Source organism: Chlorocebus sabaeus, chromosome 4 (assembly GCF_047675955.1).
Source record: "Chlorocebus sabaeus isolate Y175 chromosome 4, mChlSab1.0.hap1, whole genome shotgun sequence".
Classification (NCBI taxonomy): domain Eukaryota; kingdom Metazoa; phylum Chordata; class Mammalia; order Primates; family Cercopithecidae; genus Chlorocebus; species Chlorocebus sabaeus.
Window position 1 is genome coordinate 30,574,328 of NC_132907.1, and position 11,423 is coordinate 30,585,750.

The window sequence follows — 11,423 nt, forward strand, 5'->3', positions numbered from 1 at the left end:
CTTTCATTCTGATAAGAAACATTTATAATCTATTTTCACTGAAACCTGCTACCTGGAGGCTTCATCTACATGATAAAACCTTGGTCTCCACAACCCCCTATCATAATAACCCAGACATTTCTTTCTATTGATTCCAGGTCTTCAGATAATAACTCAAGCAACTGCCAATCAGAAAATCTTTGAATCTGCCTATGACCTAGAAGCCCTGCTTCCAGTTGTCCTGCTTTTCCAGACCAAACTGATATCCATCTTATGTGTATCAATTAATGTCTTATGTCTTCCTAAACCTATAAAACCAAGTTGTAGGCTGACCACCTTGGGCATATGTTCTGAGGATCTCTTGAGGCTGTGTCGTAGGCATGTACTATTTCTTGGCAAATTAAATTTCTAAATTGACTGAGACTTGTCTCAGATACTTTTTGGTTTACAATGCTCAGGAAACTGTTGAGAGCAAAAATAGATCCTGGCTTTCCAGTCCTCTTACATAAAGTGTCATCTGAGTGCCTGGGCTTCTCCTCCCCTTCCCAAAGGCTCTAATGTGTCACACTTATTTGTAAATTAGTATCACCCACAAAGGTTGACAGTGTTCCTTGGAATGTTGCACTATGTTATATATTTAGATAGAGCTAGAGTAGCAAGTCCAAGCCAGAGAAGAAAACAGGCGCCCCCGCTGGGCATATCAAATGAATCAAACACAGTCCACCCTCCCAGTCTTCAGAGATTAAAATCCTCTCTTAAAGCTCATATTCTGTTAACATGGAGAAAAACAGGACTAAATTGTCCTTTCCATAGTGAAAAATAATTTACTGTAATCTGGATGTCAACATTATGAGAGTTAAAAAGAGGATATCTTTCTTTTAAAGTTAACTTGCTCCCAAATAGTTAAGAAACTGAAAACAATGTTAGATACTAAATATTAGCCTCAGTTTTCAGGAGAACATCTCAGAGATAAACCATGAAATGTTTGGAGCAGAAAGAAATAACTAATTTTCTTGTCATTTTTAGGACTCTTACTTCTTTAACCATGAATTGATCAAGGTACTTAACCTAGTTGGATATGGCAAAGATATAGCAAATTCTGAGGGGTAAAGAATTTTACCTTTCAGTATCTCTTTGGACTCTGACTACACTTTCTGAAACTCAAATTCACCTGGAATTCAATGCTTCCCTAAAACAGAGTCACCAAAAGTATGAAGATATTTATGGGAAAGAAAGATCTTCATAGTGCTGTTTATTTAAGAGTTGGAAGATCTGTTTTCTAAATTCTGGTATCTCCTTCCCTTTCCCCAAATACTTACCTGATTTGGGGAGGGACTGAAATGGTCTTTATACGTTATAGTATGCAACTCTGATGTGTTTTGCTCCTCTTACATGAGGAAATGTCTACCACAATGTTGTATTTACAAAGGAAAATGTGTACGTGTATGCTCTGGTCATATACTTAGTTCCACTGTCTTGTTTTTGTATATATTAAAAGCAAGTAGATATTATACACAGATATTATGAAATTTGTATCAAGATTGATACTTAACATCTGTGATGCATTCACTAGAGTGGATTAAAAAAACCCAAAACCTTTCAATAGCACAGCCTTTTGTGCTATTGAAATTCTTCTCACTCAGCCTTCTATCTATCTATCTATCTATCTATCTATCTCCAGATATACATATATATGGCATATATACACATATTATGTACACATACATGCACACATATACATATATATGTATGTGTACTATATATCTCTCACAAGGGAATAAATTGTTAGGATTGATGAGAAAGTGCTCAGACATTAAGCAAAGGGGAGGCTGCCTATTAAGGACAACTGCTGATTTGGGTCATCTTTGCTGCACATTTGTGAGACCTTTGCCTTGCTTAGCGCTTGTCTGACCATCACCTAAGGCTGAGGTAACAGAAAAGCTAAAAAATTATTGGCAGAAATTCAGAGCAGCTTTCTACACCATGGGGAGCTGACACCTGCAGTAAATGCTGAAATTTACGAAGCAGTAAGTATTCCTGGGATGGTTTGAAGTGAATTCAGCTCCAAGGAAATGTGTCTCTCCACATTGATTGAAATCCTGTCTCTGAAGGCCTCTCTCAGTAGCTCTGGGGTGGGGCCAGAGAATCAGCATTTCTTACAAGTTCCCAGACATTGCTGCTAGTCCTAAAACCACCCTTTCAGAATCACTGAATAAACAGAAAGGCTGCAAGAATGTAAGCAAAAGGGAATGTTTCCCCAGTCATTCTAAATTTTCTGGAATAATGCACTTGAACTTGTTGGAAAAGTTTTTGATTTTTATTGCAAATTTTTATTTAGATGTGGCTTATCATTAAGAGTTTTATAACATTTTTTCTCCAAAGTACTCACTCTCAGAAAACTATAACCTAAGACAGTTTTAAATGTGATAATGAAAGGTGGAAAGGGAAGCAGAGTAAGTAAAGCATAGGAGAAAGTGGAAAAAAAAAAAAAAAAAGAGGGAGAGTAGGAAATTTGGCCACCATTAAGTTCAAACCTCAGTCATTCAATGTTTAATTATTTTAGATTTATTAAAAAATTTTATTTATAAAGAGACAGGGTTTCATTATGTTGCCCAGACTGGTCTCAAACTCTTGGCCTCAAGCAATACTCTCACTTCAGCCTCCCAAAGTGCTGGGATTATAGGAATGAGCCACCATGCCCAGCCTCAATGTTTAGTTCTTGAATGCTGCTGAAGCCAGGGACGCTGCAATTCTCCCAAACCACTTCTCTATTGCTCAAATTTATTTTGCTAATAAAAGATTTCTTATATAGGTGATGAGAAATGCTTCTACTACATTGCAGTTACAAATTTCTATTCCAGGGGAAAAAAGAGAGAGACCCTCAGCTAAGCCAGTGGTTCTCAAACATTAGCTGCATCAGCATCATCTTAGGGCTTGTTAAAGCACACATTGCTGACCCCAACTCCAGAGTTTCTCAGTCAGTAGCTCTGGGATGGGGCCAGAGAATCAGCATTTCTTACAAGTTCCCAGATATCGCTGCTGTTCATAAGAGCACACTTTGAGAACCACTGGATTAACAGAAAGCCTGCTAAGTCCAAGGCTCTACATTGGGTACTGAGGATAATGCCAAGATGGGTCCTAATAGAAAGATAGTCCCTGGCCTCAAGAACCTTTCCTTGAGTAACAATGAGGCTTTGTGAAAAATGCCGTAAAAGAGAGTGGACAGTTCAGTCTGGCTGGAATGAAGGGCTTATAAAGGAGGAGACAGTCCAAAACAGAGCTACTTAGAATTCCCTAGCGATGCTTGTACTTTCTTTTGCCTGCTGCCTTTGCACTTTCCACCTCTCGTTTCAGAAAAGTCCTCCCTCCTTAGACAATTGGCAAGCCCTCCTTCAAAGATTAGCTTAAACATTTTTTTTTTTCCTGCAGTCTTTTCTGACTGCTCCATGCTTCTGCATTCCTTCACATTCCCATTGCTTCTATAAACGATTGCTGCAGCTCTTGGCACATCATCTGCATCCAATCCCATCTTCCCACCTCTCTGTAATAAAGTCTTAATGAATTTTCCCTGGCTGCCCCAGCTCATCGTCTGCCATTCACTTCCCCTCCTCCTTAGCCAGGCTTCCATGCCCAAAATTCCAAGAAAGCTGCTTTTGCCAACACCACAAGTGACCACCTTGTCGTTAAATCCTGTGGACACTTCCAATTCATATTTAGCTTCACCACTGGCCATTCCTTCTTTGTAACCTTCTTTGATTTATTTAATCATGCTCTTGTAATTTTCATCTCAGTCCCCTTTGTAGACTGATCTTGTTTCCTCTCAAACCTTCCCTTTTGGTATTCCAGGACTCTTGTCTGTGCACACTATTGGTAGGGCTTCAATTCCCACTACGCTGATGATGCTCAAATCTGTGTTTCAGTCCTCTCAGATCACATGTCTCACTGAGCACTGCTCCAGAAGGTTCCCTCCATGTCCAAAAGTTGTTGTTCTCTGCCTTTACTACTGCTCCTCTGCTCTCTCTAACTTGGTGACCAACATCGTCATTTACTTCATTTTCCAAGTCTGAATTTGGGTTTCTTCCTTGATTCTGCTTCTCCTTATGCACCACATCCAATTGTCCCTGTCCTCCTTTTCAACCCCCTGACTTTAGGTGAGATCTTAAGCATTTCTCACCTGGATGACCGCACCTGCCTCCTCATGGAATCCTTCCAGTGGCTCCCAAACCTCTTAACATGGCCTAAGGGGCCTTAATGATACAGCTCTTGTCTCTCTCTTGTCTCTCTCTTAAGCCTCTTGTCTAGAGACTTTCCCAACTACTTAAGTCCTTGTAGTTATCAAAATCCCCTCCTCTTTCATCTCCCCATATGCCTTCACACATCCAGAATCTTCAGCCTAGACTATGTTTTTTCTATTTCTTTGGCTAAGTGCTACTCATCCTAAAAATTCTCAGCACAGACACCTTCTAAAAAGCAATCCCTAATAATCCCCCGTTTTGAATTCAAGCCTGGGCTAGGTGAGAATCTAATATACCTTGTAACAACCCATGTCTAACTGTTACAGCATTATTATATTGTGAGCACTAATTTCTGTGTCTTTCCAATTGTGTGTGTGTGTGTGTGTGTCTGTCTGTCTGTCTGTCTGCATATGTAATAGTTGTTTTCAGCCTATCCCTGAAGGCTCTACCAGAATCTGTGCGAGAGGAGGCATATGGCATTTCGAAAAGTTTCCTAGGTGATTCCCATCCAATTTTTCCCTGTTGAAAGGGACAGGTTTTAGTGGAGGAGAGACATCCTCAGCACCTAGCACAGAATTTGACACATCATTGGTGACCATTATATGTTGGATGACGATGGGGACAAAGGCTGCTGGGGTGAGGGGTCTGTTCTTCCTTCAGTAGATAGTGAGTAGACATAGCTCAACATAATAGAGTAATGCATTAAGAGATCAGATTGGTTTGCTTATGTCACACTGAATCTTGGACAAGAGATTGCAGAAATTGCAAAGGATATGGGGCTACTGGTAAAACTGCCCAGAATAACTTTCAGACAGCAGCTAGAAACATAGAAAGTCTTCATGAGGCCCTTGGGGGAAGGACCTAAAAGGTCGTCTCTATGCTAGATGGTGGCATAACTGCCCAGTGTTCTTCAGCCAGATATCTGAGGACTCTTCTGCCTCACACAGCCAGGTTCAGTTCTGGATGTGGGGGTCCTGATTGGAGGAGGATGCCATGAGTTTGGGAGAACTATCTCTAGGCCCACGTTAGTCTGGAGTAGTCTTGTTCACAGGAGGGGACTCATTCTAGCCCAGGTCAATTCCTGACTTACCTACTTCCAGACTGATTCTCGTGCATGGCATCAACGACCGAATTCTATGCAAGAATGAACATACCGACACCTCCCACAGCATTCACTAAATCAGAATTTTGGAAAAGGTGAAACTGTCTTTCAGGCTTAATTTATTTCTGCTGATTTGTTTTGTTTGATAACAGCATGCATTTAGAAGATGCTTGTCCTTCACTTTCCAATCTCCTTTTAGCCTCTGTCAGTAACCTTGCAGGCTCCCCACAGGTGGTTCCATTTGTAATCCATTTGACACAGCGAGACTATCATAATTAATGAAGCTCCCTACAGCACTGCCAGTGACCTAGAATGTAGGACAGGAGGGGCGCTGAAGCAGTGGAAAGAACAGCGGGCTGAGAGCCAGGAGACCTGGCCCTTGTCTGCAGCCCACGGTGGAACTCAGCAGTGCAAGGGTGGCTTGCTCTTCTTTTGTGCATCTCTTTGCCTCCAGTCTGAAACTGGATGGATGGGAAAGAAAAGGCTGTCTAAAAATGAAGGCATAATCACTAACCATTAAAATTCCTGCCCTTGGCCACCTTCCTTTCTTCTCCACTGAAAGTTGATTTAAAGTAAACTGTTGTGGAGCCGAGTTTTGACTGTAGTAGAAAGGGGGAGAAGATATGATTAAATCTTTAAATGCTGAAATAAACATGGAACAGTTTTGGAGTTGAGGGCTGAGTTAGAGCCTAGAGAATAGTGGACTCAGTCAGCAGCATTTTCATGTGGTCAGGGGTTGAGATAGGAAAGATGGGGACCAGGAGTGGTATCTTTTCCCTTTTTTTTTCTGATTTAAAGACCCATGTAAATGGAAAGAAAAGAGAAAGGAAATAAGAAGGCAGAAAGAAAACAGATGGCTTTCTATAATGGTTTTCATCCCGTTAGAATCATGTTTTGACAATAAGGTCCTACAGAAAAGAACTGGAATACTTTTTTCCACATTTTACCCTGCACCATTTCCTGTACGTATTAGACCTGTATAATAAATAAACCACCTGAAAAGAATTCCAGAAAGGAATTGGGGAAGCCTCTATGGTCTATCTCAGTCTAGGTAGCAAGAAGAATCTATATGATTTGTTCATTAAAATGGTGCCACATGCATCCGTCAAAATGTTCCCAGAGAGACTCTTCAGGTCCCCTCTGGATCCTCCAGTTCAGACACAGTCCCCTTCCCCACTGGTCAGCTCAGTAGGCTGTGAGGTCATGTTAAACACAGAGGGAACAGAGATGTATTGTTTCATGCTAAGGATTCCCATTTCTTCTCTCAGTGAAGAAACTCAAATTTCTCACAATCCTTTACATTAGTTATTTTTGATTATTAAAATCCTACTGCACCACCTCCTTCTGAATAAGTCCTTGTATCTCCTTTCTAGCTTTTTCCTTTCTGTTCCCCAGATAGATCCAAGGTTCAAGTCCTGAGTATAATTTATTTTGATGACTATTCCCTTTTCACTCATGTTTTCACTGACAGTATCAACCTTTGATTATTATTATTACTTTTAAAAATGCAATTAAAATTAATTATTTTTTGTGTATAAAGATGATACAAAGTCACATAAAATATTTATATGATATTCTTTATGATTATAAATGACTAAATAAAACAAAATTTCTGTCTTTCTATTAACACACAGTCAAAAACTGCTGGATGAATGATCACTAAATGGGGAGGGAATGTTTAGGATGATGTGATTTAAAATACAGGTTACATGGCACCCATGAAATTCAGACTGGGGGTCCCTGGGCAGCCATCCTCTTGGAAAGTTGAATGTGAGGGAGGGCGAGGCGTCAGGGTGCTACTGATGAAGGAGGCTTGCCAAACCTGTTAAGACACTGAGGACAGCTTCAGACATGAGCTGCGGATCTAAAGTCCTGGGGCCAATGTTTTGAATTGCAGGCTCAAGACCAGCCTCACATGTACACTACACATGGTCTGTTGCAGAGTGAGTGGTAGCAGAGATTCCTCTATTTGACGGTGATTTGGGGTTCTCTTGAGCAAAGCTGGGTTGACCAGCTTGTAAATAATATTAACAGTGACAACAATAATAATAATAACAAAGTGTTTGTCAAGTGTTTGCTCTCTAAGTTTGGTAGTAGGCATACGACACATTGCTTCAATTAATCCCCACAACAGACTTCTAAAGTAGGTGATACTATTATCCCCTTTGCAAGGCTAAGGAAATACATTTGCAGAAGTTAAACAATTTGTTCCCAGGGTGCAAAGCTGGTAGGTGGCAGAGCCAGCATTTGAACCCAAGGCTATCCTTAATTCAAAGCCCTTGTTCTAAACACTGTGCTTATTTCTGGCAACAATCTTCCATGTAGTGGTCAGAGCAGTCTCTCATCACTACAGCATGTTTTCTACTTTCTCAAAACACTACACCTGTGGCTCAAGCCAGTTGGCCTTGGCGAGCAGGCCCTTCAGGGGCTGTTCCGAGTTATCTGATGTGCTGGAGCCCCTGCTTCTTATTTTCTGACCTCCGCCCCTGTGCAGCTCAGGCCACGCTACTCTTCAGCCTCTTCATCTGGTGTTCTCACTTCCACCCCTCCACCTTCTGCGGAGCTGCTCCTGGAGCCAAGAGGAGCCTCCAGCTCCACTGCCAAATCCTCCTCCTCCTCCTCCTCCTCGCTTCAAGGCAAGTGGCACCCTGTCTTCCCTCCCATCAGGCTTTGCTCAGTGAAAACAAGAGGAGTTTCTTTCTTGCCTCCTAGAAGCCTTTCTCCACTTCTGTGTACAACCCTCTGAAGTTGATACTTTAACTATGGCTGCTCCAGCCATGTATACTTAATGTAAGCCCTTATTATTGGTCCTTTGTACACACTGTCAGTCTCTGGGGCTGCAAAGGTAGGTGCAGATTTAACCAACATCGATTGTGACAGGTGTTATTCTACTATGTCCCAGGCTCCAGATACTGAGGATACAATAGTTTAAAAGGCATGCAGAGGACTTTCCCGCATTCTAGTGAACATCTCCCTCTCATTTCTGCGTTAGGGCATATACTCCCATAGGATAGACCTGGAGACAGATTGCCTGGATTCACATCCCAGTTTTCCTATTTACAGTCTGTGTGACCTTGGCCAAGTTAGCTAACGTCTCTGTGTGCCAGTTTCTACTAAATTGGGAAACACTAATAGCATTTCCCTCAAAGTTGTTTAGAATTAAATAAGTGAATATGGTTAATACATGCAAAGTATTTTGAATAGTGGCATGCTGTAAGTTCTCAATATATGTTAATTTTTTGGATTACTTTTTAAAGATAATTACGCAAGTGAATGGCAGAGATCTTCCTTTGAAGGTGTTCTTAAGTCTCTTGCTGTGCCTGGCATGGTGCTTTCCACAGCGAGTAACAGGGCCAGTGGAGGAGGAGTTTGTTTTAAGGTCAGAATGTATCTCGGGCCCCCTCAAAGCATGCTGTGTTCACCAGAGAGTCTCTAGTGTCATTTTGGTATCTTCTTGAGGAAAGACAAATGAATGCTCAATGCCTTCTACTGTTTGTGTGAGATATATGCTTTAATTTCCAAGAAACAATTCCCAAGGTTATCCCATTAAAAACATCCTCTGCCTCAAAGAGAAGTGACAAGACTCACCTTGATTTTTCAATGGTAAAGGCATCGTTTCCCTGAGTTTGCTTAAAAGGTTTTTCATTTCTCGCATGTCTCTGCAAAATTGATAAAAAGACAGAATAATCAGCTGTAAATTTTCAGAACGAAATCTCAAACAATCTGTTCTATGAGACAACTGAAGGATGAGAGTCTGTGTCTAATTGCACTAGCTCTAGTTTCCAGTAGGCAAATATTGAATTTATTTTGCTTTTACAAGAAAAAAAATCTGAGATAGGTTGGCTCAGGAAAAAATGAGAGCTACTCTGCCAAACATTTCTACAGGGCATTCTCCTGCAGAAGCCCTCATCTCTGCCTCCAGTCGAACCTGGCTAAGATCAGAGAAGAGCCATTGGTCACGAGAACAGCGCTTTAGATTTACAGAGAGGCCAAGGATGTACAAGTGGAGCAACAGGGTTACCCAGAGCAAACTTGAGGCTGGGTGATGGTGCTATCAAGACTTTATGGTCAGAGGACTATAGTGGCTGCATACGTTCACTTGCTGTTATTTGCTCGTTTGTTAAAATTTGTATAAATTGAAGGAGTACAGGTGTAGTTTTGTTACTTTGACATATTGCACAGTGGTGAAGTCTATGCTTTCAGGGCATCCATCACCCCAATAATGTACATTTTACCCACTGAGTATTTTCTCATCCCCTACACCTTCCCACCCTTCTGAGTCTCTGAGGTCTATCATTCCACACCCCATGTCCATGTGTACCCACCATTTAGCTCCCACTTATAAGTGAGAACATGCGCTATTTGGTTTTCTAAGTTGTTTCACTGAAGACAATGGCCTCCAATTCCATCTTCTGCTTGGTTTTAATAGTCCCTTGTTATCATGATTGGAATTCAGTATAACTTAGGTATTAAGCATTCACCAAGGCTAACACTTATTATATTGACTTGGAATAATGAGAGAGTAACAAATTCTAAAACTTCCAGAGAAGAGCTCCTTACAATGGATGAAACAGAAAGGGGCACAGTATAGGAACAAGAGGGAAAACAGCCCCACCTGGGGGCAGCTGGGCCTTCCTCTAGCACGGACCATCCTTCCACACTTCCTGACTTCAGCGCACAGCATGCAATGCCACTGCACGCATCAAATATCTTCCCTCATCTCAGAGCATACATGGTCATAAAACCCCAGAACTGTAAAGCAGGAAGCCATCTTAGGTGGCTTCTAGTCTAAGGTAGGGGAAAACTGATCTTTTGAAACCCTTGGGACAATGGTCCCTATACACTTCTAGGTGGTTGTGCATTGGAGAAAGTGCTCTTGAAACCCCAGGACATAGTGGCAGCTTTCATTTAAAATAGCCAGGAACATAATTTGGTACAAAAAGCAGATGTATCTTTTAATGAACTGAGGATAGGCAAGCACTGGTAGGCACCATGGGTTTAGGAAAGTTTTGTGGGGAAAGATCATCCTAAAGTTGAAGAAATTCTATCCACTTATTTTTCTTCTGTTATCTGAGGAAAGACAGTCACCATTTAATTTTAGGTATGAAACCTCTCAGTCCACTTCACAAAACACCCCTGTTCTGTTGAGCATGGTTTGAGGACCATTTTCTTAGGGTAATTCTGAAGACCTCATGGGAGCTCCTTTTCAAGTATTGACTGATATGTGAAGAGGAACTCAAGTCTCAGTAATAATTGATTGGAAAAGGAAAGGAAAGCAGCCTTGAGGATCTGCAGAAATATGCCTGTAAAAACATTCCAAATCCACTCCCATGGGTGTGAGGTGTGAGGAAGTGTCTGTGGTCTGCATGCTGATCAAGTGAGAGAGGAGGGCAGGAGAAAGGAAGCAGGGCCCCGTCTCCACAAGTGCAAGGCACAGTCTGTTTTCATGTAAGATCTCAAGGACAGATGGAATGGGTGAGAAAGGGCTAGGAATGCAACATGGGGATTGAGGCAAGGTCTCCTCTAATAAAGCACCAGTTCTCAACCTTGGTGGCTGCAGAGGAGAATCACCTTAAGCCCAGGTCTCACCCCAAGAGAGCCTGATTCAGCTGGCTTATAGTGGGGCCCAGCTATCAGTATTAAAAAAATTCCCTCCTGATGACTTAACTGTGCAACCTAGTTTGAGACCCATGATCTCTCAAGGCAGACAGCCAGGGAGAATGGAGTTAGCCACATCCTGGACCAGGTCCACTGTGCCTACCTCCATCTCCTTTGACCAGAATCTGGGCTTTCAGGCTGAACGGAAACATTGCCAACGTTGTGGGCCATAACTGTCCTACTGTTACTGCCATCCCTTCTTATAAGCTTATAAGGCTTGAATATAGCTGCTGTCTAAGGTTTGCAAAGGAAATGGCTTCACTGATGGTTTATGCCCTGATATGGCATTTCAGCAGATATTTTTTTTCCCTGGGAACAGAGCTAAGAATTTTCTATTTTATAAATTAAGATAAATCACTCCCTCATCATTTGTCTATAGTGCTACCAAACTGTGCCAAACAGCTTTATTGTTTGAATTGTTGCATTTCCAAGCTTATACAAAATCCAAG

The 11,423-nt window shown here is 41.6% G+C and overlaps 1 protein-coding gene across 1 annotated transcript in view; it reads right to left on the reverse strand.

The window, feature by feature from the left end:
• Positions 1–11,423, reverse strand: part of RGS7BP (regulator of G protein signaling 7 binding protein) — a 110,857-nt gene that overhangs the window by 4,679 nt on the left and 94,755 nt on the right. The window contains exon 5 of the mRNA XM_007973809.3: positions 8,905–8,975. Within this exon, the coding sequence (XP_007972000.1) occupies positions 8,905–8,975 (71 nt within the window). The remainder of the gene's footprint in view (positions 1–8,904; positions 8,976–11,423) is intronic.